General features: G+C 52.1%; 14 protein-coding genes across 14 annotated transcripts; 6 read left to right on the top strand and 8 right to left on the bottom strand.

The window, feature by feature from the left end:
* Window positions 1-232: 232 nt before the first annotated feature.
* PODANS_2_7220 (uncharacterized protein) lies at window positions 233-2339 on the top strand (the record flags this gene model as incomplete). The annotated part of the gene is made up of 5 exons (XM_001911474.1): window positions 233-476; window positions 529-605; window positions 671-820; window positions 910-1930; window positions 1993-2339. The coding sequence occupies 5 exons, from the start codon at window positions 233-235 to the stop codon at window positions 2337-2339; spliced, it is 1839 nt and encodes a 612-aa protein (XP_001911509.1).
* A 292-nt stretch (window positions 2340-2631) lies between these two features.
* Window positions 2632-3710, top strand: PODANS_2_7210 (uncharacterized protein; the record flags this gene model as incomplete). Its single annotated transcript, XM_001911473.1, has 2 exons — window positions 2632-2972; window positions 3026-3710. 2 exons carry the CDS (start codon window positions 2632-2634, stop codon window positions 3708-3710), a joined length of 1026 nt encoding a protein of 341 aa, XP_001911508.1.
* A 392-nt stretch (window positions 3711-4102) lies between these two features.
* PODANS_2_7200 (uncharacterized protein) lies at window positions 4103-4917 on the top strand (the record flags this gene model as incomplete). Its single annotated transcript, XM_001911472.1, has 2 exons — window positions 4103-4192; window positions 4246-4917. The coding sequence occupies 2 exons, from the start codon at window positions 4103-4105 to the stop codon at window positions 4915-4917; spliced, it is 762 nt and encodes a 253-aa protein (XP_001911507.1).
* Window positions 4918-6223: 1306 nt separating this feature from the next.
* On the bottom strand, window positions 6224-6883 carry PODANS_2_7195 (uncharacterized protein; the record flags this gene model as incomplete). The annotated part of the gene is made up of 2 exons (XM_001911471.1): window positions 6224-6504; window positions 6553-6883. The coding sequence occupies 2 exons, from the start codon at window positions 6881-6883 to the stop codon at window positions 6224-6226; spliced, it is 612 nt and encodes a 203-aa protein (XP_001911506.1).
* Window positions 6884-7505: 622 nt separating this feature from the next.
* PODANS_2_7190 (uncharacterized protein) lies at window positions 7506-8348 on the bottom strand (the record flags this gene model as incomplete). The annotated part of the gene is made up of 1 exon (XM_001911470.1): window positions 7506-8348. One exon carries the CDS (start codon window positions 8346-8348, stop codon window positions 7506-7508), a length of 843 nt encoding a protein of 280 aa, XP_001911505.1.
* Window positions 8349-9051: 703 nt separating this feature from the next.
* PODANS_2_7186 (uncharacterized protein) lies at window positions 9052-9619 on the bottom strand (the record flags this gene model as incomplete). Its single annotated transcript, XM_001911469.1, has 2 exons — window positions 9052-9185; window positions 9268-9619. 2 exons carry the CDS (start codon window positions 9617-9619, stop codon window positions 9052-9054), a joined length of 486 nt encoding a protein of 161 aa, XP_001911504.1.
* Window positions 9620-10159: 540 nt separating this feature from the next.
* Window positions 10160-10658, bottom strand: PODANS_2_7185 (uncharacterized protein; the record flags this gene model as incomplete). Its single annotated transcript, XM_001911468.1, has 2 exons — window positions 10160-10290; window positions 10361-10658. The coding sequence occupies 2 exons, from the start codon at window positions 10656-10658 to the stop codon at window positions 10160-10162; spliced, it is 429 nt and encodes a 142-aa protein (XP_001911503.1).
* Window positions 10659-11177: 519 nt separating this feature from the next.
* On the bottom strand, window positions 11178-12674 carry PODANS_2_7180 (uncharacterized protein; the record flags this gene model as incomplete). The annotated part of the gene is made up of 1 exon (XM_001911467.1): window positions 11178-12674. One exon carries the CDS (start codon window positions 12672-12674, stop codon window positions 11178-11180), a length of 1497 nt encoding a protein of 498 aa, XP_001911502.1.
* Window positions 12675-13986: 1312 nt separating this feature from the next.
* PODANS_2_7170 (uncharacterized protein) lies at window positions 13987-15798 on the top strand (the record flags this gene model as incomplete). The annotated part of the gene is made up of 1 exon (XM_001911466.1): window positions 13987-15798. The coding sequence occupies one exon, from the start codon at window positions 13987-13989 to the stop codon at window positions 15796-15798; it is 1812 nt and encodes a 603-aa protein (XP_001911501.1).
* A 1549-nt stretch (window positions 15799-17347) lies between these two features.
* Window positions 17348-17485, top strand: PODANS_2_7160 (uncharacterized protein; the record flags this gene model as incomplete). The annotated part of the gene is made up of 1 exon (XM_001911465.1): window positions 17348-17485. The coding sequence occupies one exon, from the start codon at window positions 17348-17350 to the stop codon at window positions 17483-17485; it is 138 nt and encodes a 45-aa protein (XP_001911500.1).
* A 680-nt stretch (window positions 17486-18165) lies between these two features.
* PODANS_2_7150 (uncharacterized protein) lies at window positions 18166-19777 on the bottom strand (the record flags this gene model as incomplete). The annotated part of the gene is made up of 3 exons (XM_001911464.1): window positions 18166-19428; window positions 19485-19556; window positions 19610-19777. The coding sequence occupies 3 exons, from the start codon at window positions 19775-19777 to the stop codon at window positions 18166-18168; spliced, it is 1503 nt and encodes a 500-aa protein (XP_001911499.1).
* A 463-nt stretch (window positions 19778-20240) lies between these two features.
* Window positions 20241-21033, top strand: PODANS_2_7140 (uncharacterized protein; the record flags this gene model as incomplete). Its single annotated transcript, XM_001911463.1, has 6 exons — window positions 20241-20291; window positions 20355-20375; window positions 20510-20594; window positions 20657-20699; window positions 20754-20921; window positions 20985-21033. The coding sequence occupies 6 exons, from the start codon at window positions 20241-20243 to the stop codon at window positions 21031-21033; spliced, it is 417 nt and encodes a 138-aa protein (XP_001911498.1).
* Window positions 21034-22141: 1108 nt separating this feature from the next.
* PODANS_2_7135 (uncharacterized protein) lies at window positions 22142-22894 on the bottom strand (the record flags this gene model as incomplete). Its single annotated transcript, XM_001911462.1, has 1 exon — window positions 22142-22894. One exon carries the CDS (start codon window positions 22892-22894, stop codon window positions 22142-22144), a length of 753 nt encoding a protein of 250 aa, XP_001911497.1.
* Window positions 22895-23610: 716 nt separating this feature from the next.
* PODANS_2_7130 (uncharacterized protein) lies at window positions 23611-27282 on the bottom strand (the record flags this gene model as incomplete). The annotated part of the gene is made up of 5 exons (XM_001911461.1): window positions 23611-23645; window positions 23705-23779; window positions 23833-25787; window positions 25855-27061; window positions 27153-27282. The coding sequence occupies 5 exons, from the start codon at window positions 27280-27282 to the stop codon at window positions 23611-23613; spliced, it is 3402 nt and encodes a 1133-aa protein (XP_001911496.1).
* Window positions 27283-27986: the final 704 nt, after the last annotated feature.

Genomic DNA, 27986 nt, shown 5'->3' with positions numbered 1-27986 from the left:
TGTCAGCCGAAGCGGAGGCGCGGTGTTGCCATCTTTGTGTGACCACACCAAGATGCAGCCGAAGGTTCGGTGACCGGCTGATAGCTGAACTTTGCCCGTGGGCCGACACGGGCTGGCCCGCTTTCCGTTAGCAAGGGCGAGAAGGCAGGATCTCAAAATGTTAACAAAGCAGCTTGCCGGCCCAAGATGAACGCAACAATGCCCTTGTACAGATTCGTCAAGAGACTTTTCGATGGCCCCTTACCTGAAAGAAGAAACCCCCGAGGGTCAACAGCCGAACCACTCGCCAGCGCCAGCAGCAGAGGCGCCGGTGTACAACATCCCCCAACACCTGACATGGAACGACCCTCAGAACCGGAAACTGCGAGTCTTGACTATTGGCGCCGGTATTTCTGGTATTTTGATGGCATATCGTATCCGGAAAGACTGCCAGAACGTGGAACATGTCATCTATGAGAAGAACCGAGACATTGGAGGTCAGACTCAGCTTCTCTACCCTATCCGGCCTCGGAACTAACCGATGTCCAGGAACATGGCTCACCAACAAGTACCCACGTGCCGGCTGTGATGTTCCAAGTCATGCGTATACGTACCAATTTGCATTGGTGAGAGGGTCCTTGCTTCCAAGCCCGTCTTGCTTGAAACTGACAACGTGGGTGCCTGCTTATAGTACCCGGACTGGCCGCGATATTTTGCCTTTTCCGATGATTTGTGGAAATATCTCGACACGGTCTGCAAGACTTTTGATCTCCGTAAATACATGTCCTTTCACACCGAGGTCATAGGCTGCTACTGGCGTGAGGAGGAGGGAATCTGGACCGTCAAGCTACGGCAGCAAATACCAGGGCAAGAACCTCGTGAGTTTGAGGATCATTGCCATGTGTTGTTGCATGCGACAGGTGTCTTGAGCACTCCAAAGGTAAGACGGCTCCATCTTTGTTACGTCGGGTTAGAGAGGAAATTAACCAAGTAGGAATGCAGTGGCCCGATGTCCCCGGTCTGACAGAGACATTCAAAGGACGAGTAGTCCACACCGCACAGTGGCCCGAGGACTACCAGCAGGACAAATGGGCAAATGAACGCGTTGCTGTCATCGGCTCCGGCGCATCATCGGTTCAAACAGTTCCTGGGATGCAGCCTTACACAAAGCACCTCGACGTTTTTGTCCGGACGGGTATCTGGTTTGGAGTCCTGGCCGGCAACTCGGGCACGCCATCCAAGATCTACACGCAGCAGGAGCGTGACGAGTTCAGACGGAACCCCGGCCATCTTGTTTCCCATGCCAAGGCTATCGAGAGCGAAGTGAATGGCACCTGGGGCGCTTTCTACAGTGGTTCCATGGCGCAGAAGGGGGCGTCTGGCTTTTTCCGCAAGCGTATGGGGGAAATTATCAAGGATCAACGTTTGCTGCAGGGTTTCACCCCCACGTTTGGCTTTGGGTGCCGAAGGATCACGCCTGGTGATCCTTACATGGAAGCCATCCAGAAAGATAATGTCGATGTACACTTTACCGCTGTGGTCAGCTGTACAGAAGACGGTGTGGTGGGGGCCGATGGCGTTGAGCGCAAGGTTGACACGGTTGTCTGTGCCACTGGCTACGACAATACATATCGGCCTCTGTTCCCGGTTGTAGGCAAGAATGGCGTTGACCTGAAGGACAAGTGGGCAACTGCTCCCGAATCCTATCTTGGGCTGGCGGTACCCGACATGCCCAACTTCATGACCTTCATCGGACCAACTTGGCCTATCCAAAACGGGAGCGTCATGGCGCCATTGCATTCCGTGTCAGACTACGCGATCAGGCTGATCAAGAAGACGCAGAATGAGAACCTTCGCAGCTGGGTACCGAGGCAAGATATCACTGACAGCTTTAACGAGCATGTTCAGGAGTGGGTGAAACACACCGTGTGGGCGGATGAATGTCGCAGCTGTGAGTTTTCTTGGACATCTATACTCAATTAGTTACGGTACTGACAGTTCGTCACACGACAGGGTACAAGAACAACGAAACTGGCCGTGTCAACGCCATCTGGCCCGGATCTTCGCTCCATTACCAGCAAGTCATTGAGCAACCTCGCTATGAGGACTTTGAGTTCCAGTACATGGACAAGAACCCCTGGGCACACCTGGGTATGGGCTGGACGATGCAGGACAGACAGGGACCGAAAAACGGTGCAGACGTCGCTCCGCATTTGAGCCTCGAGAATATCGATCCGGAATGGTTGAAGGCCAATGGAATCGGCAACAGCTCAAAGGCGGTTCAGCCGGAGGAGAAAAGTCAGGGGAGCCCCATGAGTTGGAGTTTGTTGAGCAGCTTTCGAGGTATCCATAGTGTGTAACTGATAGTGTGTGTCGAAGCAGCTAGGTGGGGCTGGCTGAACAGTACCTTCCTTCCCAAAGACATCGAGATGCGGGGTTAAGCAAGTTGTCTGCCTAATATGTCGTTCCACTCGCAGAGCAATATTGATTCCTTCACCTTTGTTGGTTCACATTCGGGTAGCGCCAGTAGCCTCGGAGATCGCGGTTACCGTTACCCCTCCTTCACGTCGCGCAGGTATTTAACTGGCAAGCCCAAGGCTGTTGATAGATATCTCAGGAATTCACACAACACACTTTCCTCCAACTATGACCATGCCGCTGACAAGTGATATCACCATCGACGCCTCCAAGTTCTCCTTGGAGAATGTGAGCGAGGAGACAATCGGCGTTAACAACTTCATAGAGAGGGCGACTTCCAGTGGCCCAACATGGCAAGAAGTCGGTCCTGTGAAGTTCCGTGAGATGCGTGAAAATGGCAAGACCGGATTCGCTGCCCCGGTTTACCTCCCGGCGGCGAAGGACGTGGTTGTCTCATCACGAGATGCAGGTCGAGATATCGCCTTACGCGTATACACCCCCGATAATGGCCAGCCCAGCAAGGGACTCTTCCTCCATATCCATGGTGGGGGCTTCGTAATGGGCACACACCAACAGTGAGCCTTTTCCACTTCCTCGCTACCATCCACACTTAACTAACACCGCGCAGCCAAGATGGAAAGCTCAGAGAGTACGCCAACACCTTCCAGCTTACAGCGCTTTCTGTCAACTACCGACTCGCTCCCGAAAACCCCTGGCCTGCCCAGGTCCATGATTGCATCGACGCTGCCGAATATCTTGTAGACAAGGGTGAACATATTTTTGGTGCCAGGCTCCTCTTCATCAGTGGCGAGTCGGCTGGAGGTAATCTGGCTGCAACAACCGCCTTTCACCTTTTACGCGCCCACCCGAACCACAAGATTGCCGGCCTCATCCTTCCTTATGGTTGGTTTGATGTTACCCAAAACTTACCCATGGTGACCACCTTCGAACGACGGCTGCTTGTCAACAACGCAAAGATGTTGGGGTTCGCAATGGCTTACGCCCCAAACACGACGATTGAAGCGCGACGAAACCCACAGATATCGCCCATCTACGGCGACATGAGGGGCTTGGCAAAGGGTGCACCAGGAGGCAAGCTCCCGCCGGCATTGTTCCTGTGCGGGACCGAGGACCCATTGCTGGATGATACTCTGCTGATGGCTATGAAATGGATGATAACTGGGAGCGAAGCTATCGTCAAGATCTACCCCGGTGCTTGCCATGCCTTCACGGCAGTGCCTGGATTCAAGGCGGCCGAGGAGGCTTGGGAGGCTACCGTGGAGTTTATGCGGGAGAAGATGAAGGGTATCTAGATTGAATTATGCAACATGATTGCACCCAACAAAGTTTGCTTTGGACTCGGGAGTTGGGCATTCTCTGGAATGTTATTTCCGTCCCCACGGCCAACTGCGGTGATAGCACAAGTTCTGTGCCGCAGCGGTGCCGTGGAGACGTCTTTGTAATGGTGTGCACCGGGCCCTGGATTACCAATGGAACTTGTCGTACAATCCTTATCAACCTTGACCCGCTGTAATCCTCGACAGAATTTGTAATCTCGATAGTTCCGAGGCCATATAAATATTCCCAAGTTTCATCTCTCAACTTTTGAATGCAGCATCAACAACTTCACATTCCTCACTCTCGGTCCACTAAACTAGATCTCACTTGATCATCATCAATTGGGGCTCAACATCCCAAGCACACCATGTCACCACCCACCAACTTCCTCATCACTGGCGCCAACCGTGGTCTTGGTCTCGGCCTCGTCAAGAAATACCTCCAGCTCCCCGACCATGTACGCATTTCCCTCTTTATTTTTCTGTAGTCAGCCACTAACAACGACAACAGAATGTCATCGCCTTCGTCCGCAATCCCTCCTCCCCCAGCTCCCAAGCCTTGAAGACCCTGAAAAGAGACTCGTCCACCAACGTCATTCTCATCCCATACGACGCCTCGGTGTGGGACTCCGCCGCCGAGGCAGTGAAAATTCTCGTCAACGACCACAAAATAACCTACCTCAACACCGTCATCGCCAACGCCGGCATCGCGAAGATCTACCCCCTCATCAAGGACGTCAACCCCGCCGACATCAGGGAGCACTTTGAGGTTAACGTTCTCGGCCCTGTCTCCCTGTTCCAAGCCACTCGGGAGTTGCTCCTCGCTGCTAAGGAAACAACCCCGGAGAAGAAACCGATCTATGCGTTCATGGGGTCAGGAGCAGGTTTGTTGGAGGGTGGATTGGCTATCCCGAGCGCGGCGTATGCGCCGACGAAGACGATGTTGAACTGGTACGGGATGAAGCTTCATCAGGAGGAGGAGTGGTTGGTTACTTTTATTATTGACCCGGGGTGGGTAAGGACTGAGATGGGGAATCATGGTGCGCGTTCTTTTGGGCTGGAGCAGGCGAATTTGGAGATTGAGGAGTCGGTTGATGGGGTTTTTGGGGTGGTGAATGGGGCGACGAGGGAGAGGGAGGGGGGTAGGTTGGTGGAGTATACGGGGAGGATTGAGGGGTGGTAAAGGGGGAGGATATATTGATGGAACTGTCTCTATGAATGTCGAACTCATCACCCCATCACATGCTTGATTTTCTTCTTTGTGCTGCTGAATGATTTTACCAAGCCATTGACATATTCCACCGCTCGGTGTCTGGATTGACGAGGTCCTGGAGTTATTGCGCCCTTCAAGACGTCTGATTGGATGTCAGACTGGATGTCCGTAGTCGGCTGAGTCTTGGGAATGGTATCGGTTGGCAGCGAGTGGCTCTTTCTCTGACACTGATTCCACCCTCGTCTGGCCGGCCTCCTCTGCCTTTCGCGACTGCTCTTCTTTGCTGGCCTGTTCAGCCTCCTTGTTCTTTTCTTCTTCGTCTAGCCTCTGCTTAGACTCCCGTGCCCTCTCTGCCTCCATCTCAATGATCAGCGCTGAACGCTGAGGGGCGGAAAGAGCGTGTTTGGGCTCAGGACATGGTGACCAAAGCTATCAGAAAGGAGGATGGGACTTGGTTGGCCGGGGGGGGGGGGCGTACATGGCCAGAAAGGGGGCCGGAGGTCGTGGGGAGAGGATTCTGAGCAGTTCATCAACTAGGGATGTCGTGGACAGGATTCATGGTGCTGCAAGTTAGTTAGAGGCATGAGAACTATCAACTTATACCTTTCGAAAATGCAAATAGCCCTTTTCCTGTCTTTTCAGGGCTCCTAGCATCAACTAGGCATGTCGTGGACAGGATATATGGTGCTGCAAGTCAGTTATAGGCATGATAAATATTAACTTATGCCATGTGGAAAAGCCAATAGGCATCTTCACTCTCTTTACAGGGCTCCTAACTATCCTTTCAAACCTACCTACTATCTTCTGAGGCCTTTCGGCTGTTGTTTGAGGCCTATTAAGGATTTTTGAGGCCTGCGAATTATTTTTTAAGGCCTATTAATTATCTTTCGAGGTATGCTTCATACTTTTTGGACTGCCAGTTACTCAGTTCACAGCTTGTTAGGTAAGATTCCAGTATTTGAACAGAGGATTGTCTTGGTCTGGGAAGTTTGTGGTTGGTATTGCACATTCGATAGTTCTGACCACACAGTTATGAAGCCAAACGTTTGAATACCTACTTAATACCAGTACCTGTGGTCTAATAACCAGTTATTTCCACTATGGAGGTAAGAAACGTGTAAATCAAGAAACAGCAACCAATATCAGAAACAAAAAAGAATCAAAAGTCCCCATCAAAAAGTCAATAATCAAACACCAATCAACAGACGATCCTCCCCTTCCAAGTCTTTCAACCCCTTCGAAAAAGCAGAAAAGCAACGACAGCCGAAACAGTCCTTCAAGCCTCCCACTTCTGCACCTTCCGACCCTTCACCCCCTCCGCCTCCTTCAAAGTAAACGGAACACTCCTCTTGGTACCCCAAGCAGCCTTGATCTGCGCAGCCGTAAATTCGGTCAAGCACCTAAACTTGCGCGTACCAGTAAACCCGCCAAGGATAGGATCGCCGCACTCGTACTCAAACCCAGGAAAGGGGAAGCAGTTCCCATAGACATTCCCATCAAGACCGTACATGTCATAGTTGCGATCCTTGTAAATAGCTACCATCGTCATGTAAGCCTCTGTTTTCTATCACCGTTGCTACCTATGGGGGGAAGGACCACACTTACTCCAGTGGTACACAGGGGGGTCACTGTGGAAGTTCATCTCGAGAACGTCAATGCCGTCAGCGGGGTAGTGCTGGACAGCGCAGTTGAAGGGATCGGAGGAAGAATCGCAGCGGACGCCGACTTTGTTGCCAGAGACGTCGTCGCTGCCGAGGTAGTTGGGGTTTTCGGCAAGGTCGTCGCAGGTGGGATCGGTGTCGAAGATGTGCCACATGGGCCAGACCTGGGGCCCCCCGACGGTGGTCTTTTCTTCGGCCATGTAGATGTCGAAGTTGGCGGTGACGAGGGGGGTGAGGGTGGCGAGGGTGATGGCGCAGAGGGATTGGAGCTTCATGGTGAAGAGATGAATTGCTGAGATTGCAGACTTAGAGAAGAAGTGTTGGTAACGATGCGATGATGCTTTGCAGTGATAGAAAGTCTTTGTTTGATGGTGAAGAAGAAGATGGTTGATGGCGGGATGGTCTATTGATCTTTATACTTGACCAACGTGGTTTCGAGTCTCTTCACCGATGAAGAAGCCAAGAAGCTCTAGTCCATTTTGATGTATCAATGTGAGGCTATGACGATGATATCAGTGACCATGATGCTCAGGCAGCCTCACCGACGTCTCTGGGGAAGCTGAGCATAGGGCGACAGCTTTCAGTTCCTGGTTGAACCAAAATCCTTCGAAAGTGCTGGTCTGGTTGTCTTGATGGTAGGCCACTTAGACGCTGTGTGAATACAACTCTGTTCACTTGGCGTTAGGCTTCACCTGCAAAACTGGGTTAGCTTTTTCTGCTGACCTTGTTTTCTAACCCGAGCCCTCGGACTACACCACGACACCCATGCGATTTACACTTTCGGATCACGCATGCCGGCTTCAGCTTCGCAATCCATCGGGAAATTGCCAAACCAACAACATTCAGCAATGTTCGTTGTAGGTAGATTCAGATAACAACTCTATAGGTACCCAAGTACTACTCCTCAATCTTGATAACAATCTTGCTAAAATGCTTCTGCTCCTCCATCCTCTTGTACGCCTCCTTGACGTCTTCTAACCCGAACACGACATCATCCATCACCGGCACAACCGCCTTCTCCTCCACAAACCGGACCAAATTCCTGTACTGCTTCCTGCTACCCAACAGCACACCCCGGACGATACAAGGCCTCCAGAGCGCAGACATCATCGGGATTGTACCAGCATCGAACTTGCCAAGCAATCCAACCAAGCAAATAATCCCATCTGTCCTCACAGCCGCCAGCGACTGCACCAAAGAAGAGTTTCCAGCAACATCCACCACCATATCCACGCCCTTCTCACCAGGAGTGTACTTCTTGGCCGCCTCACCCCAGTCTTCTGTCTCCTTATAGTTAATGACATGCCTCGCCCCCAACTCCTTCAGCCTCTCCGCCTTCTCTTCAGAAGAAGTAGTAGCAATGACATTCGCCCCAACAGCAACAGCAAACTGCAAAGCGGCGATGCTAACACCGCCAGTTCCCTGAACAAGAACCCAGTCACCCTTTTTGATCTCTCTCCCAGAGACTCCAAAGAGGGCGTTCCAGGCTGTCAAACCGCTGCAGGTCAGTGTAGCGGCTTGGACGGGCGTCAGGTTGGAAGGGCCCTTGATGACGCCATGCTGGGTGATGAGCATCTGGTTGGCGAGGGTACCGTCCACCCTCTGCCCAAGACCAGCGAAGATCTCGGCGGCGCCTGGGAGGGCGGTTTCATCTGATGGTGGGAGGGTTGGGGCGAGGTAAGTGATGACTCTGTCGCCTGGGCCGAGACCAGTCACGGAGGACCCAACGGCGACGACCATGCCAGCGCCGTCGGAGCCAGGGACGACGTTAGGGGTGATGGAGCCGGCTACTCCGCCCTGTCAGGAAGTTAGTGTTGACTTTACGCGGTGGTGTTTGGGAGCGAAAACTAACATCGCTTTTGGCAATGACCAAATCACGATAGTTGAGACTGGCAGCTTGAAGCTGGACTAGCACGTCATCCGGTCCCAGCTGGTCGGTCGAAATGTCCGAGTCGACCAGTTGAAGGGAGGTATCATAACCTTCCTGGCCTGTGAGAATCCATTTCTTGCCGGCGGTCATTTTGAACGATATTCTCTAATATTTCAAGCAGAACGGTGTTGATAAGTTGTTGTATGCAAATTTCTCAGATGATGATATCAACAAACGTCACATTAACAGTACTGGAAAGAAGAAGAAAAGCGGGGAGAGCCAAATATGTAGAACCGAGCAAGCGGGTGGATTCAGGTCCGATTGTGACAAATCAAAATCTCACGGCATCATCATCGGCGTTAGAACATTTCGAGTGGAGTTAAAAAGAACCTTTTCGACATCCAAAGACTGTAAACTCCGTTTTGACAATTTGACAATGGCGAACGGAATATTAGAGACAGACATCTCAAGACGAGCCTGACGTCATGTCATCATGGCTTGATGGCCCCACTATGAGCCCCCCTTTTCAACCCCTGAAGCCACCCCCTGAATCCACGAAGAAAAAAGTCCTTCTCAATCCGAGCATTCTCTGATCGAATAACTGTTCCAAGATCTGCCCTGTTTGGCAGGAACGCAAACCATCGGCCCGGGAATCGCAACGACGGCTTCACTGGCAAGATCGCAGTCCTTGCTGGAATACAGTGTTACTGAAAACCGCATTAGTTACGGTACCTAGTGCGGAACCTTTCGCAGGTTGGAGATGCGAGCGACAGAAGAGAATAAAAATACCTTTGCAGTTCTCCACAACCTGACGCTCCACTTGAATGGCCGTCGCGTAGCCCCCCATTGGCTCAGATACATTCTGGCAGCCGCCAGTTTGCTCCAGCAGAGCCTCGTACTGTGAGCGCCAGTAGGTAAAGTACCAGTATGTGCCTGTATGGCTGCACGATGGGTTCTGGTAGAAGCCAAGCTGGGCCACTGTTGGTGGAGAGGGGACTTGACCTGTTGGCGTTGGTGCCCGTGGCAGAGTTGGTGTTGCTATCGCGAGGGCTGCAAAGCCAGTGATTGCGAGGAGACACTTCATGCTGAATGAGATGAATAACTTTGCTATTTGTGAACGCTGCCTGATTGTGAATTTCATGGTATGGAAGGGGCAGAATTCTCTATTTATGATCGGCGCTGCCTCTGGTCATTGTTAGCATGGACATTGTGCAAAACGCCGACGGGATGTTTGTGAGGGGCTTATGTTAAAAATAGACAGCTCTCAGGATACCAGCTACAACACACTCTTCCATTCTAGGCTCTCCCTCCGTTACAGAATTGGTCATCAGCCACTTAGGGTAGTTGGTTGACATGGAGATGCTACCTACCTACATATCAGATTCAAGCTTCGTTCATGTTAGAACGTGCTTGGGTCCCCTTGAAGGATTCAGCCGGAAGAAAGTCTGGGCGAAACGAGTCGGTTAAAGGTTACATTCGCGGTCCGTATGTAGACCGAAAGCAGGACTTGTCTGCATCCATCAATGGTGAATCATGAAGACCTGTGCGACTACGTTGGGGGCCTGGAGCTTGTTTTCAATGTCGTTCTTGCCTATTCGACATCAGTTGTAACGCAGTTTCATACATTGTCTGTGTATAAACATTCTCTGAAGGCCACCCTGGTAACCAAGCCACATGTTCCTCAATCCAAACAGCCTCTGATAGCGAAACTCTTCCAAGTCTTTTCCGGCTCGGAGGGAACACAAGTCTCCTCTGGAATAGGGATCCCGCTTCCGCTGGCAGGATTGCAATCGGGGTTGGTATACACCGTTACTGAAAACCGGGCATGTAAATTACCTCTGTGCCGCACTTGAGATGACAGAGGCCGTAAATAGCTGCTTACCTTTGCACTTCCTATCTTGACGCTCCACTTTGATGACTCTCACATCGCCCCATACGTCCGGCACATTCTGGCAGCCTTCCGTCTCGTCCATTACGGCTAGGAACGTGCCGAGCCTGGTGGTCATGTACCAGTAAGGGTCTTCATGGCTGCATTCGGGATGTTGGTAGAAGCCCAGGATGGTCATCAAGTCTCCCCAGGGGTCCTTAATGCGGCCAGTTGGTGTGGAAGGCGAGGTTGGTGTTGCGGTGGAAAGGGCTGCGAGGCCGGTGATCGTGAGGAGGAGCTTCATGATGATCATCGAGGAAGGCTAACTGGCTAGCGAAATGTCAAGGCCAAGCTCTAGACTAATTATGGAATCAACGGGATGATAGCGTCTCTTTATAGACAGCACTGTTTGGGGAGGCGTAGCAGACATAATCTGCTATTGCCGAACCTCGTGGCGGCTATATTAAATAATTGATTAATCCAACATACACTACAACGCAGTTTGACTCTGTGTCACTGCTGAGACAGCAATCACCGGTCATATTTCATCCTTGTGTAACACAGAAATCATCGTTGGAACCTTGTCCCTTCTAGAATTGCGTTAGGTCCATCTAAAGGATTGACCCGGAATCTGCTCTGAGTAACACGAGCTACCTAGGTAGGCGTTGCATTACGGGCCCATAAGCGTTTGTGGAACAGCGGCAGTGACCTATGACACCAATACAAGAGGAATGTCAGAGGGTTCAAGAACAGATCTGAGGTCGATACGCTTACTGTATATGATTCTCTCAAATAATTCCTAAAGTAAAGAAAACAGCGGCTTTTTAACAACCTATGCACATTTCCAGCCCTCCAATCTATCCGTCAACCACCCACTAGTCCTCTTTAACGCCGTCTTCCTCTCCATCATAGCCGGCGCATACCCCTGCCCCATCATGAACTTATTATCCATCTTACACAAATCCTCCACCCAGCTCCACTGAACACAATCCCCCCACGACTTGCAAGCCTCCTCACAATCCCCCACCGACTCCCAGGCCTTCTTCCACTTCCCCTCATCATACCCCTTCCCCTCCGGCCCAGGAGGATCATTCTTATTCCCCGAACTAACCTGCCACCCCCCCGACATATTATCCCACCACTCCGCCCTATTATTCCGTGCCCTCAACTCAGGAAGGATGACCCGTTCCGCAAAGTCCCCATGTCTGATCGGCCCGTCTTTCTCAAAATCCCACTCCTGTTCCAACTGGTAATATCTCGCCACATCTCTTGAATGGACTTTATGCCAGCTCAGCAACGGCTCGCACCAATTCCACTTCTCAAATCCAAATCGCCAGTGCACAACAGGGTTGAAGCCCCAGGTGAACCTTTCGTCTCCATTATTCTCCCCGAATTTGACCCCGTATTTGTTGAGCGCGTGACCCAGGACTTGATCACCGCAGCAGTGGGCGGCCGTGTATTCTTCGTAATCCGCGGCCATCTTGTCGTTTTGCCCAAAGGACCTCTCCCACGCTCCGCGGGAGATGACAAAGCCCGCACCGCCATGGGCGAAAATTACGTCCGACTTCCCGGCGAAGCTGCCCAGGTAATGCGACTTCCTCCAGTCATACTTGGACAGGTAGGCAAGGATGTTAGTGAGGAAGAGATAAGTGTCGTCTTCCATGTAGATATACCACTTCGCGTTGGGGTAGTTCCTCCCAGCGTGTTGCATCAACGGGACGAACTTGTACTTGTCGATGATCCAACCACCCGCGGGGCCAAAGTTGTCGCCTTCTATACCCGCTGCTTCGACGTAGGCGTTGTGGCTGTCGTAGAGCGGTTGTTGGCGATAGATTTCGAAGTCGGGATGGTTCGATTTGAGGGTGTGGGTGGTGTTTTCTAGGGCGTCGATGATGTTGAAGGTGCCGATGGTGGAGGGGGCGTCGGAGTAGATGACCGAGTTGGATTGGGGGATGCGGTCTGGGGAGAGGGAGGTGGTGAGGTGGATTAGAAGACGTTTCCAAAGAGACGTGTAGCCCGTTTTCATGATCAAGAGGACGTTTTCTGGTGCCAGGGTACTGTCTTTGGGCTTGCCATTTGGGCTCTTTGTCGGATCAGGAGTTTGAACTGCTGGTGGTGGTGGTGACCATGCCGTGATGGTTGGATGTGAATGGGGATCAAGGTCGACATCATGACCGACTTGTGATGGTGGCGTTCTCCAGTCTGGAAGTATGACGCTATGATAGCTTTCGTTTGGAATTTTGACATCGACAAGATGATAGATACCCCAGAGGCACGCTGATATCACGATAGCTGGCACCAGCCGGTTGTTCCTGTATGTCACAACCATGATGCTGGTTCAGTAACGTAGGTTTGGATGTTGAAATTGGACAAACAGAAAAAACTGGGTTCTCGTTAAAAGCCTCTAGGCGGTGAACTCAAGATCAGTCGAAGTAATATTTAGTCTAAAGTCTTTGGACCAGGACCAACCAAGGCATCCATGGCGCTCCCAAGCAGCTTCGAGTGAGCTGAATGTCCCCATACACCGACCTTTTTGTGGAGGCTGTGACCCCGATACGACGTGTTGCACAAAGACTCGAAGCGAATAGGCGGCGAGCGACTCTTGGTCGGGATTCCGAGGATCATGTTGAAGTTGACTCTACGGCGCAGCCCGCATAAAGGCTCAGGACATGATCCGAATACAACCTTGAGATCTGATGATGGTTAGCTTGCCATATAAGCATAAGGTTGAGACAAAGTTCTGACTCACCAGGATTCAAGATCAAGATCCCAGACGAATGACCGTGCTCATGGGCTGTTGGTTCTACAAGTTGAGTGCGCCGAGGGTTCGGCGTGCAACTGCGGCTAAATGCGCTGTGCTCCCCAATGTAACATGCCCTAAATGCCCTATGGGCTGAGCCGGGAGCACTGAGAGGTCGTCCTCGGTCCCACAATAATTGTGTGGCGCAAACTGGAACGCTCTTTTCCACCGGACACTGTCACGATGCTCTTCTGGAAAAATAGACCGCCATACCACAATGCTCTATTTGCCTCTTTGTTCAATGTCTCAATACCCGACAATTGGATACCGAGCAACCTTTGGACAGACTCCCACTCGTGCCCACAGCCTCCACAACGTACGAGACATACAGTAAAAGCTGTAGGTGCACAAAGCAGCCAGCTCTTGGATTCGCCGATTTCAAGAAGGGCTGGAAGCACACTCTTCGGAGGGCGGCTCATTGGAATAAGGCGCAGCAAAAGGCCTTACCGATAGGTTGATGGATACGACGCAAACCAGCCGCGTGAAGCCACATAGGAAATCTTGGCTGAATGGGACGTTGCAGCCTCCAGAGCCGCCACTTGCTCACACACCGGGCAAGTCCTAATTTGACGACCACGATGGCTTCCCGGGTCACCAGCTACGGGGTCTGTACAGATTCTGTCATCTGAAGAGGGGAAGCCGAAGTCGGATTCCAGGCAGGCATACGAGCTGGCCTCTACGGTGTGACACGGTAAGTCACAGCTTAGATGTAGAGATATGCCTATGCTCTCTCCCTTTTGTACTGCTATCCCCTCCGTCTTCTGACCAGCCTGGTCTGTTCACGATACACATCTTCTTTCAGGAGTTCTTGTTGGCCAGCATCACTCGCTTTGACGATCCAATGATGTCACCAAAGGAGAAGAACGACGACTTCCGGGAGCCAGTGGTGCAAGGCCATCCCCCTTCAGCCTCTCGTTTACTTCTGAATATTTTGGGTTGCCTATTATCCCTACCCATCTACTACTTCTCAACAGTCCACAGTCGCTACCCCGTAACGCTAGACATCGTCATCACTATCGCTCTCACAGAAATCAACCGTTATATCGTCGAAGGACGTCGACAAGACTTTGCTCGTTCCCTGCATACACCGAGCTTCGACCAACACTTGGACGAAAAGAAAGAATGGAGCGGTCGTCACTTGGAAGCTCAACCATGCCTCCCCAACGCGGACTGTATGGCGGCAGTTGTTGGCTGGCGTGAGGATCCATCGCTCTATGCCCGGGCACTGCAAAGCTACAAGTCAGCCAAGACATGTACCTTCTTCCTTGCAGGCATCGACGGCGACGAGGCAGAAGACCAAGACATGGTCAACGTCTTCTGCCAAGTCTTTCCCGAGAACTCCACCGTCATCCAGATCCCAGAGCCCTTGGGTGAGATTGCTGAACGCATCCGTGCCAAAACCATGGCTCTCCAGCGTCAAAACGGAATTCCTGTCAACGAAGACGAAGCAAATGCCATTTCCATGCAAGCTTGTCTCGACCTAGCCCGATCGATCCTTCGACAACATGACCTGACCATTGGCGGTCCCAAGGGTATCAAACATCTCTGTCTGAAGCAACGCCATATGCACAAAAAGGGAATAATGTTCACAGCCTACGTCTTTGCACTTGTCATCTCAGACATCCTCGGCATCGAGTACCTCTGGTCCTCCGACTCAGACACCATCGTCTTTCCAGATTCCTTAGAGAAAACAATCAACACCATCGCTTCTGACCTCAAAGCAGGCGGTGCCTCCTCCGGGCTTGTCGTCCACAACAACAGAGAAACCGCCGTCACAAACCTCGCCTCAGCGGTCTACTGGGGCGAGCTCTACCTCACCCGCTCAACACCAGCTTGCACCGGCACAAGTGACTGCCAGTCTGGTCCCAGCACCGCATTTCGTCTGTCTGCCCTTCCGGCGATCCTGGTGCCGTGGTATACGCAAATCGCCTTTGGCAAGCGGATGATTGTCAACGAAGACAGGCATCTCACCACTAATTTACTACTCAGAGGATGGAAGGTAATCTTTGCCTCCGATGTCCTGGCTGCAACAGACACCCCTACCACAATGTCTCGATGGTTGAGACAACAAGTCCGCTGGGCGAGGGCAACGCATATCGAGTCGCTTCTCAGGCCAAAGGTCTATCTCGTCAGTCATCCGCTTCTGTTCTACGGGATGGTGAAGCGGGAGTTTGGACCGGCGATCGGAGCGTTGGCGGTGATGTGGTTCTTTTTTACTGGGCACCAGTTGATTGAGATATCGGTTATGGACTTTGTCTTTCGGATCTTGATTAGCACCATGTATAATTTTGTGAGGAACACACACCGGTTGAGGCTCAGAGATGTGAGGTGGATCGTGCCGGGTGTGTTCTTTTACTACGTCCCGTTGCCGGCGGTGCAGATTTACAGCATGCTGACCATGGCAGCTGATGGCTGGGGGACGTCGATGAGGGCGAGTGGGGATATGGAACGGGCAAAGAGGGACGGCATGAGGAAGGCGTGGTTTGATCTTGGGTTCTTTATTGTTTGGATGGGGATTGTGGCTGGGGTTGTGGCGAAGGTGTTGGCTATCCACTGGGGATTAGTGTGGTATGAGAAGATGGCGTGTATAATGGTGAGCATGGGGGTGGCGATGTGGGGTGGTTGGAGGGTGACGATTGGTTCTTCTGGATGAGGGGGTTGTGTAATTGTAGATGGATGCATATAACTACCTAGATTTTAGATATATATTTACAACACAGTTAAGTGTGATTAGAAGTAGGGATATGTATTGATCACATGCCTTGCAAGGGACTTTACACAAGTGAAGCATCTTCCTGGGCTTCATGAAGGATCTTGAGTGTGATGTCGACAACCGTGTAGAAACTGATCTGCCCAATCCCAGGTCACAGAACCATGGTACAAGACGACGATATACCGAGGCAACGTCCGTATCTGGTGAATGGGCACAGGAATATCGTCCACGTAAAAGAAGATGATGACATGTTTTGCCATAACTGATACAAGACGAGCAATCTTGGCTCTGGTTGTAGGAGAATAAGCAATCATCTTCTTCTACGTTGACGATATTCAGGTGCACATTCACCAGCACGAAGCTGTGGAAGAATGTTGTGGTTGGCAGGCACGGTAATGCTGTTGTGTGAGAGGTGGTATTCTGTGAGTAATTCAAGGACTGATATCGAGAACATGCTGACATTTATATCCCGCCCTCATGCGGGTCCTTCGCCGTCTGGGCCGCCAGCCCCGAAGTCACGTTTCTTGACTCAGGGCTAGTCCGGGGGCGTTGGGACGTCGACGCGTTGGAAGCTCAAGCGTCTGAGCTCGAGCAGAAGCCGCTCATACACACATTGGTCTACTTGGCTTCCCAGATCCCCGATCTTGACCAACCCTCAGATGTTCGAGTCGGGGAAGGGAAGAGGTTGGAAAATGGCTCGGACCCGCGACAGCCCATCGGTGATAACGGTGGTCTGTCATCCACCAAAAGCTTCGGCCCGCGAGAATGGCCCTGATAAGAAACTCCAAAAGTTAAAACTCCGAACATGTCTCATATCTTAAATGCGAGCCGTTCCACTACCGCACTGGCAAGGGCAACAAGGTTGCATATCAACGCGCCCCCTCTTGCGTGATCCCGCAGACCTCATCAAGGGCCATAGCTCCCCTGTGCCTCAAGCCCACCAGCAATACCTTGAGATCCCTAGCCCTATCTAGGACCTTTCACCCCAACCCAGAACAACCTTTGTGGCTGAACTACAAAATTGCACAGTCGAAACCGTTTCATATCCATCGCTGGGTCTTGTGGGTACAGCACGCCAGCGGCGCAGCACCTTTATCTCTGCGTTGACATCCCGCAAAACGAAACAACCAAGAAAAGGGGCGCGGACGCAACAGACTACGCCACCCGCGACAGGGCCCTAATTTTAGCGGTGCTCTTCCTCCTCCTCTTTGCTTGGGAAACAGGTGAATGGGTCGTTCGCCGGTACTCCGATCCGCCAACAACAACAACACTACCACCACCACACTCACCACTTAAGACTCGACGACCTCCTCGTCTCTTGTCCTGGCGACCACCTCTGATCATGTCGATCATCAACTTTCAAAACTGAGAACCAAAAGTGGTCCAGCAGGAGCTGCCATATCCCCTCCTCTTCCTCATCTCTCCGGTGGAGACTCCATACCTCGCTGGCCGACCTATTCCTTCCAACCATATCTACAACAAAACCACCATGATGCAAGCCGTCCCCCTCAAGCGGAGCCTCTCCCGCTCTTTCATCAGAGTCATCCAGCGAGCGCTCCCCCTCGTCAAAAGCAGGAGAAGATCATGGACGACGAACGCCAAGATCAGGATGCCGATCGACTTGTGAGGATGAACGACAACCACCAGATAGACCGAAGATTATCTGAAGCTACCGCTGGAACGCTTGTGGTGGGGGTTGGTTCGGGAGATGTAGCGTGGCGGCCCAGTCAGGTCAGCAGGGCCCAAGCTGTCGGGCCGGACCCCCCACGATCGGTCCCAAAAGCTTCGACTTGTTAACAGCATCCTCCAAAAAATCATCTCAGTGGCGCAATGCCATTGTGGTGGACTTTTCCGGCGTTCTTTAAAATGGGGACTGCATGAGACTTACAGGGGGGGGCGTTTCGGGAGACGATCTTTTTTGTCTTTGCATTTTCCAACAAAAATGGGGATGTTTGTCATGTCCGGGATGATTTAGATGCGAATCAGTATTAGGGAACGGCGTTTATCGGTTGTCTGCTTTTCAGGTTTGCATTGCAGCGCATTTTGATGTCGGAAATCGGGGCGGGAGGATCGAAGATGTGGTGACTTTTGCATACATACCCCATCGTCCGGCGTGACGACAGAGACTCTCGAGTCTGATGGGCACACTCGCTCAGCATTGAACAAAACATAAAACTTCCATCCGTCCAAACAGCTGACATCTGAACTGTGATGCTGAAGTATCCTTCTATCCGTATTCTTGGGTATCGTTTGCCTCTCCTATTCTTACACCAGTCCTACACATCAAGTCTCCACCAGACCAGTTCCTTACAAAGCACCTCCCACAAGCCGCACGATCAACATCGCAATGCGCACCTTGAGACCGACGCGGCGCTCAGTCTTGGCATAGTCCTCTCGGGTGACCACCGTGGTATTTTCTTGCAGCCAATTTTGCTCGTTGGCCAGTTGTTTCTTCAGACTCTCATTCTCCGTCACGATGAGAGCGTTGGCTTCCAGGTCCAGCGAGTAGCTTCTCTTAGTGTAGTTGGAGCTACCGATCAGACTTATGGATGGACCATTGTTGTCTGGTAGAGTCACCCACAAACCCTTTGCGTGATACGTCCAAGCTCCAGGCTCGCCAACCGTGCCCTTCCTCCACTCTTTCATTACCGTAGATGCGTCCAGCTTCTTCTCATGAACTGCGCGCACAAAGCGCCGGGCAAGCAGTGTGTACGCATCTGGTAGCAGTCCTGAGACGCCGGGAGACTTGTAGAAGCCGTTGGCATACGGTGAAGCTGTAATAACAGTATTATTTTGCGATGCGGTTGACAGAAGGAGCTTGGTCAGCGATGGGGCAGGGTTAAAGTATCCTGCGGTAAATGTCCAAGATGACTTGGAATATTGTGGGGCGGCGAGGGTGCTCAAAATATGCGTGATGGCCGGGAGTTCTGTCGATGTGTCTGGCGACAGTAATTGCGAGAACTGGGCGAGCATGTAAACAGATGTATCCCGCTTTTCCAATGGCGTGGAGTCATTGGCGGTCAGCGGCGCAGTCTTGGGTGAGATGAGACCTGCCAGCAATCCTGTTGATTCTCTGACAAACTGCTTGTGATCTTCCAGAGGGGATGGGGGGGCGTTGTCCTTGGGCCACACCATGTCGAAGCCGGAAGGGGCGTCGGATGGGTCGATGCGAAAGCTGAGTGACGATACGGCATCATGCAAATTGGAAAAGTATTCCGTGATGTCCCTGGACGAAAACAGGTGATAGCGATCTTGCCTGTCGGTGAAGTAGTCGTTGGACAGGTTGGCGCCGGTCATCATGATCTCGTCGTCAAAGCCGTACAGCTTCATGTGTTGTAGACCCCATCCTTCGTTTATTCTCTTCGGGATGTGCTTCTTTCTGAATCCTGTGAGATTCGGTGTGTGGTACATGCGGATCTCAACGCGATCTGGGCCGAATTCCTCGACCAATGGGGCCAGAAGTGATGCGCATGATGGATCAGGGGCTTCGCGTGTGCCTCTCAGGGCGTCGGTAAGGATGCTGAGTTTGAGGTTCGGCTTGGAGCGCAGCGCCTCTTGGAGTGTAGTGATCTTGGACTTGTCAGATACTGACAGGGCAAAGCTCGATCCAAGCTACAAAGACCTACCAGTTCCTTCTCAGACTTCCCAATGTACAGTGTCGACAGGAAGATGCGTCTTTCCGCATTGCGAATCTTGTCCTGTTTCCGAGTCAGAGCCCAACGACTGCTAGAGGGCGGCGGGGCTAGACAACCTTGAGGGTTTCGTAGAACTCGGTTGGCGATTGGAGAACCCGAATTTGCGATCCGTTGATCCTGAATGATGGGGCAATCTTGTCAAGCTCGCTGACAAACGGGGACAGCATTCCGGCACTGGAAGTGGCAGCGGACTGCGCGCCGGGAGTGGCGTTTGCTGTGGGCATCGAGAATCGTCGGCATTGTGGTGGTTGTTTAGCAACCCGGAGGATGGCTGTCGGAGGGCGGCCCGAAGCTTAGTCGAACATCGTGAGGCAGTCCTGGTCAGCATAGCCGAGAAGCGCTGGGGACTGGAGAGAAGAAAGGTGGTGATATCGACGGCGGTTCGGAAGAGGGTGAAGATCAAAGAGCTGATAGCTATGTAGTCCATAGGTTCATAGGGTGCAACCTGGAACCGTTGACAATCTCGAAAAAGAGCACTGACGCAGGGAACGCGGGGCTTGGCGGCAGGGGGTAATTGGAGCTCTCCCATTGGCTCGGGAGTCGCCGGTCCACAATCCCGCCCACTGGCGTCAGTTCGGCAGCGAGCTCCCATCTTGCCTGGGCTTGGCCGCAACGACCGCAATCCTCAACTGATACCATCACCACATCCAGCCAAGGTCAATTGGCCCGCGCTCGCCTTTGCCCATCATGTCCTACCTCTCCAGAACCCTCGGCAATCTGCGCAAGATTGGCTTCAAGGTTTGCTCCTCCAATACCCGTGAGACACCTGAATACAGTAGCTAACCTCAGGCGCAACTCTAGGAATACTGGCATCAACTCAACGTTCGTCCCCTCCTCGAGTCCCCCGCCTACTCAGCCACAGCTAACATAGCCTCGACCCCCGACGAATAGTACATCGGTACGCCTCGAAGCACATGGACGATGGAGGGCGGAAGGATGGGAGGAGACTGACGTAGTCTGCAGGTGACACCAAGGCCGGTACTCTTGTGGGTGTCGACAAGTTCGGCAACAAGTTCTACGAGAACATGGATGAACTTCCCCGTATGTTCTAGGCTTCTATCTCCGGCATATACATTGGTTGAAGTGCTGATCAACTTGAGCAGTCCGCTCCAGATGGGTTGACTATGCCAAGCACGACTACGATGCGTAGGTTTCGCTAATGGTCCCATCGCAACATCAGTCTAACTTGCTCTGCGACAGTGGCCAGATTGAGCCCTTGTGGCACGCCTGGATCTCCTACTCTGTCGACACTCCTCCCAACAAGGACCCCATCACCACCGCCACCGGCATTGCCAACCGCCCTTGGGCCAACACCGAGCACATCCCTAACAGGACCTTTACTAGAGCTGCGTTCAAGACATATAGCACGTAAGGAGCTTTCTTTGTTCATTATCATTTCCATCATATCGCAGAAAACTGATATTATCTCAGAACAAAGCCCAAGATCCAGTCATGGCAGCCCGTGGCCGCCCCTAGGTAAAGCAAGGCTGGCTGGGAGAAAGAGTCGCCACGAGCGCATGACAAATGTACATACAAATTTTTCCCTGGTGAATAGACCCCTGTCTAGGTTTGATATGCTCGGCGCCTTCCCACGTACTTCACAGAAGCAGCCTGTTTGTTCTTGTGGTACTACTCGGTTTGGGTATAGTCGATTCTTTGCCCCCAATTGGAAATTGTTCGGTATGGGGCCTTTCTCCATCTCTTGCTTTGGTATCTGCCCCATTCTTTCTTTCTAGGCTATGCTCGTCACCTTGCTTGAAAAGGAGGATAGAGGGAAAGGGAAAGGAAGTGGAGCGGGAAAACGAAAATGTCGTGAAAGAGCACAAAGTTTGGTTTGCTAATCGCATAATAATGCAAAAGGTAATTGAGAGCACATGGCATGCACAGTTGGGCAAATAAGGGGGCAGTAGGGATGCATTTTCTTAGATCGAGGCCTCTGAGAATTTCACACATTGATATTAAAAACCCGGACAATTGATGTGAAGCATGTATTTACACTACAAGCCTTTTGACCAATTAAAGAGCTCTCAAATGGGGCATCCCATAACCACTAACACACCCAAAGAGCACATAATTCAGCTTCCACTCTACCCAGCCTACCATAGGCCTGCTACCAACTTGACCAATATGCAGTCATTAAACAACGCCCTTGTAGTCTGCTCAAAAAATACTACATCAATCCCTCGTTCCATAGTATACCTACTTTGATCCATCGCCGTAACCATCCATTCATGGCTGTTATGGAACAATATCCAGATCCAGGCTTGGTAGGTCGATTATGATGCCTTCTCATCACTGAGACGCTTAAAGACTGGAAAGTTTAATGTGAGAATTGAGAAAAATACAAAGTCAGCCTGTTTTGTTGGGAGAGCCGATCGACTTTTAGTCAACGTATTAGAAGACTTCTTGGTGAGCACAGTTGTTCGTTGTTCTTTTGCTCTTTCGCATCGATTGATTCATCACTCAAACTCTGTTACCTGAAACCAGCCGTAGGCCCTGATCAAGAGACAAGCCATCCGCAACCACCGTTCAATCAACCGAGGGTGTAATCTTTGCAAGAAAAAAAACTCAATGCTATTAGATCTTGGTTATATCGTAGCGTACCTAGGACCACGAGGTGGACGAGTTGCAGCAATATCCACCTCCGCAATGATACCCCTGAGCCCCGATCTCTCAAAAAGCCATTTCTTGGCCGGCAATTCGTCCATTGTGCCCGGATTCAGGCAAACACTCAGGACCGGCTTTCCAATCTCCAACAAGGTTGGGATACATATCTCAAGAGGGTGACGCATAGGCGGAAAGGTCCGAGGCATGCGGACATGGAGTGTGTCCAGATTGGGATTGATATAGCCATACATGCGTCCCACTTGGGAAATGTACTTGGTAATATACAGATGGTAATGTCTCAAGGTCTCATGACGACTTTCCTTGTCGACGAATAGCGTCGCGGGTAAGTTGTTCTTGAAACCTGGCTTACGGATGGTCACCTCACGAGGCTCCCAGGTATGGTGGTAGACGAGGAAGCGAAGTTCGATGGGGAGCTTGCGAAGGCTGAAAGTGGTATTCAGAGGAGTCGAGAGGGCACCATCAGTCGAGAGGATGTCGGCGACTGAATTTGTGTGACCAGCCGAAAGGATACTATGGGGAGTTGGAACGTCTTCATGGGGAGCTGGAACGTCTTCATGGGGAGTTGGATCGTCTTCATGGGGAGTTGGAACGTCTTCATGGGGAGTCGAAAGGGTGTGACAGGAAGTCGAAAAGATGTCTCCAGACGTCGAATCGGTGGAATGGCCCTCGACAGCATCCTGCTCCTCCTCAGCGCGCTTTCTCTTGGGCGGCATCGTGTCGTCAGTGGGTCTCGGTAAAATGGGGACATAGTGGTGAGGGAAAGGGAAAGTCAGGCAGAGAGAGAGAAACTGCGATGCCTTTTCAAAAGCCTGGTGGTTGAAGGGTCGATGAGCATGCTGCTAGCCGAAGAGTAAGAGAAGAAAAAAAAGCCTAAGCTGCTGGCTTTGTAGTCGCTATTTTCTGTGCTCCCGCTGGTTATTCCAGTGGGGGCACATCCTTGTCTCCGAGACCGAGTGCTCCTTCCCTCCACAAGACCGACTGCTCCTTCCCCAACAAAGTCCTTTACACTCAGGTTGTGGCAGTCACGCAGCCTACCCAACTTATTGGGTCTAAGTCGCGCCTGGGAGGCACTTGTCCCCAGCCTTGTTTGTTTCTCTTTTAAATGTCGCATATCGAGCCATGCTGCTTTGTCAAAATAGCATTGATTAAAAAATCAGATACGGACGTCTTCCTTGTCATCTCCTCTACTTCACTCTCTCGCATACATGTCTAACAGACCAACGCATATGCATGCAAATGCAACACCTCAAAGAGATCGACAGCTCTCTTGCTCTATCAGCAAAGCAAAATTCCCAATTCTGAAGACAAGGCAAAGGTTATAAGGAAAAAGGGTTGTTGCAGGACGTATATACGGGCAATGAAGGCGTATCTTTTTAGGCAAGAAAAGTCAAAAGCAGCGCAGAAAACGACCCTCTTTCTTTCCCTCCTTTTATTTGAAGCGAGTTTCGATAGCTGCCTTGATGGCTAGATGTAGCAAGATTTTGTCAGCGATTGGATTATGGAGCAATAAGAGAGGGTCGTACCTTCAGTGGTCACACGAGCATCGCCAAACAGCATTCTCGTGCCGGGCATGTAGAACATCGGGTTGGGGACATCAGCTAACAATCGTCAGTCATCGGGCCCAGCCACAGAAGAGTCCCATCAAACTCACCGTATCCACTAGCCAACCCTCTCTTCATGACAATCACCTGCTTGCTCTTCCACGCATGCAAGACGGGCATTCCAGCAATCGGACTACCAGGCTCCAAAGCAATCGGGTTGACTGTATCATTGGCACCAATAACAAGGGTTACATCCGTCTCTCCAAAGTCGTCATTGATCTCATCCATTTCCAGCACGATATCGTACGGAACGCTGGCTTCAGCAAGCAAGACGTTGCACTGGCCCGGCATGCGACCAGCAACGGGGTGAATGGCGAAGCGGACCTTGATGCCCTTGGACCGAAGCATTTGGGTGATATCCGAGATAGCATATTGCGCCTTGGCAACAGCCATGCCATACCCAACAACAATGATGACGGACTCGGCATTGGTGAGGGCGTCAGCTGTCTCTTCGACATTGGTCTGTGTCACACTCCCTTCAATCTTGTAGTCACTGGTGGTGGGCGCCGAGATTCCTCCGAACAGAACGTTGACAAGTGAACGGTTCATAGCAACACACATGACATAAGAAAGAATGGAACCGGAGACGCCAATGAGTGCTCCAACTGTGGTCAAGAGAGGGTTGTTCAGCATGAAGCCCTCGGCGACCAGCGCAAAGCCGCTGTATGCGTTGAGGACGGTAATGACCACAGGCATATCGGCACCACCAATGGCTGCAGTTGTGGTGTAACCCTTGATGAACGAGAGTACGGTGTTGGCAGCAAGGGCACCGGCGGCAATCAGAGGGGCGCCAGGAGCCATGGTGACAAACGTGCCCATGGTGACCACATTCGCACTGAGTAGACCGGCGTTGACGGCATGACGACCTGGCAGCCGAAGCGGCTTAGAGGACATCTTACCGGCAAGCTTCATGAAGGCAACAATCGATCCGGTGAAGGTGATACCGCCGATGAGGACGCCAAGATAGCCAGTTACCATGTGAAGCATCGAGAGGTCAGTGACATCAGCCATAACGCTTCCGATACTGGTCAAGACGGCAGCAAGGCCGACCACGGAATGCAGGGCAGCGACAGTCTGAGGAAGATCGGTAGGGGTGATGCGCTTGCCGATGAGGAAGCCCAAGATTGTTCCGATCGTAGCAAGACCACCAAACTGAGTGAGAACTTCAGGGGTGAAGCCGACTGCCAACAAGGAAGCGAGAACACCGGACACGACGCCCAAAATACCCAGCATATTTCCCATACGGGCAGTTGCTTGCGATGCAAGACCCGAAATAGAGGTGATGCAAAGGATCGAGCTCACAAGATAGCCAGCTTGAACAAGGCCTGCAGCTCCGCTCGAGGCCGCAGCGATGAAGCCACCTCCAAACACGAGGGCCGGGATTCCATAAAGCCACGGGTACTCGGGAGGATCAGTAGCACGGCGGAACATGTCGAGCATGCGCTTTGTGATGACGAACCCACCACCAATGTTGACGAAAGCGAGCAGGACAGAGGCGGCACCAAAGACTTGAGGGATCGTTTCAGGCAAGTATCCTCCACCGAGAATGAACAAACCACCAACGCCGACCATTCCAGAGATGGCGTTGGTCACACTCATGAGAGGTGAATGCAAGGCAGGAGCGACGTTCCAGACAACACGGTATCCGATGAGAGAGGCCAAAGCAAAGGTAAAGGCGTTGCCCATAAACAAGGGAGTAGTGAACTTGCCCAATGCGACAGCCGAGCCCATACCACCAGTGATCAGAGAAACCTCACGAGTTGCCTTTTGCCATGGTGTAAGTGCTACGACTTCAGTTTCTTTTGCGGCAGTCGAGGCAGCGGCGGGAGCAGGGGGAGGTGCTGGTCGGGGTGCTGGCGGAAGAATATGGCCTTCTTGTGTCACAATAGCGCCGCGTACGACTTCGTCTTTCAGATCGATGCCAAATTCCTTATCCTTCGGTGCCATGGACAGGAAGAATTTGGTGATATTGTTCGAGTACAGAGTTGAAGATTGGGTCGGTAGCCTAGAGGGGAAGTCGGTGTAACCTATCTTACTTTAGTCACGAGCAACCTCGGGTACTGCTCCCGTGCCACGACTTACCAATGATCTTGACATCCTTGTAGGTAATCAGCTTTCCGGGTTCGGTCTTTTCGCAGTTTCCACCAGCCTCAGCAGCAAGATCGACAATAACAGATCCAGGCTTCATGATCTCAATCATGGCTTTGGTGATGAGTTTGGGCGCAGGTCTTCCAGGAATCAGGGCGGTGGTGATGATGATGTCCACTTCACGGGCTTGCTCGGTAAAAAGCTTCATCTCGGCCTCGATGAACTCTTTCGACATCTCTTTGGCGTAACCGCCTGCACCAGAGCCATCTTCTTCGATCTCAACTTCGATGAACTCGGCGCCAAGCGACTGAACCTGTTCTCTTGCAGCAGGCCGAGTGTCGAATCCACGAACGATTGCACCGAGTCTCCTTGCAGTTGCAATTGCGCTCAAGCCAGCAACACCGGCACCAATGACGAGAACCTTACAGGGCGGGATTTTACCAGCAGCAGTGACCTGACCAGTTAAGAAACGACCAAAGTTGTTGGATGCTTCGAGCACCGCCTTGTACCCAGCAATGTTGGCCATGCTGCTGAGGGCGTCAAAGACCTGAGCTCGAGAAATACGGGGAATAAGATCCATAGCGAATGAGGTGGCTTTGCGAGCCGCGAGTTTCTCCACGAGTGCCTTGTTCTGGGCCGGTTGAAGGAAGCTGATAACGGTCTGGTCTTCTCGTGTCAGATCAACCTCCTCCGCACTTGGCCCTCGGACCTTGAGCACAACGTCTGAACCTTTCCAGACAGCAGAAGCATCGTCAACCAAGGTAGCACCGGCGGCGGCATAGGCATCGTCCAGGAAATCGGCTTCGGCACCAGCACCTTTCTCAACAAGAACCTGGGAGAAGCCCTTCTTGAGCAGGAGGGCAACATTCTGAGGGGTGAGAGCCACACGGCGCTCGTTTGGGTATATTTCGCGGGGCACTCCCACAGTCAGCTTGGAGTACGGGGTGGTCGGCGGCAGAACTGCCGTTGCCTCGGTGGAGTACGCTGCCATTGGGCTCCTTGCCGACGGCTTAGCCGGGATGCCGGACAAAACGGAGGCATGGCGGACGAGCTGGAGCGGTTGAGCCTTCGGGAGAGCAAGACTCAACGAGGCCGAACTCGGCCGATCACTTCCGGCAGTTCTCGTGCTGTGCCACGCCTTTTGTGAGATCACGGCGGTGCTGCCATTGCCAGCGCGGACTGGGGCGAAGTCTGTCAGGTCGAATTAGGTTCAAATGGCTCACAAAAATGAAAAGGAACAAACTTCAAGGGTTGGGCGTGGGGGTCTAGCGTGGCGGCTCACCGAAAACACGAGCTACTGCTGTCAATGACGGCCTAGAGGCGCGTTCAACGGGGCGCGAGTGTTGGTAGGGACGAGGCATGCAAGACGCGGTGTTGCAAGCCAGCGCCGGCTGGAGCAAGGACCTCGACATTATGTCTGCGCGCGACCCGTTACGCTATCGAGGCAGATCGAGGATCTTTGGGTCATTTGTTCACATTCAGGGCAGGTTGGCTTCTGACAACAATGACACCAAAGGTAGGTAGCGAGGTCGGCGGAGCAGGCGCAATGAGGGGAGGACGACGTGGACGACTGGGTGTGGGACGGAGGCTTTGTTGGAGGAGTCTCACGGTCCTGTCTGTCGTGCTTGCGCAACATCAGCAGCACTTGGTCGTCTGCTGTCAAAACAATGAATTGAGTGGAAGGAAAGAGATTTCTCTTGTCCCACAGGGCAGTGGAGGGCAGGCAGAGGGGTCATTGGTATTAAACATCCCTTTCAGTTCCTCTCCACTCCATCTGTCCCTGCTTCCTGCACTGCACGGTGCCTCTTAGGGGGGGCGTGTGCTACCCCGCCCTTGATGAGGGGTCGATTTGATGTCCCGATGCGTGTTCCGTGATTGCCATCAACCGTCTTATGGCTGGCAGAATACCCGGCGGCATCTCATGCTTCATCCTCGGGTCGGATGCGACGGGTTTACGAGGTGGGTTGCCGTGGGGTTCACTCCATCCATCCCGAGGAAGGATCACGGATGAGTCTCCATCACGAGCTCCATGTTGAAGATGCTTTGTGCGAGCTTGGCTGCATGTCGACGCCGCCCTCTGTTTGGTTCAAGACGAAAGATTGCGGGGATGGGGAAG

The sequence above is a fragment of the Podospora anserina genome, chromosome 2 (assembly GCF_000226545.1).
Source record: "Podospora anserina S mat+ genomic DNA chromosome 2, supercontig 2".
Taxonomy (NCBI): domain Eukaryota; kingdom Fungi; phylum Ascomycota; class Sordariomycetes; order Sordariales; family Podosporaceae; genus Podospora; species Podospora anserina.
The sequence above is the reverse complement of the archived record's forward strand: the minus strand, read 5'-3'. Positions and strand labels throughout refer to the sequence as shown.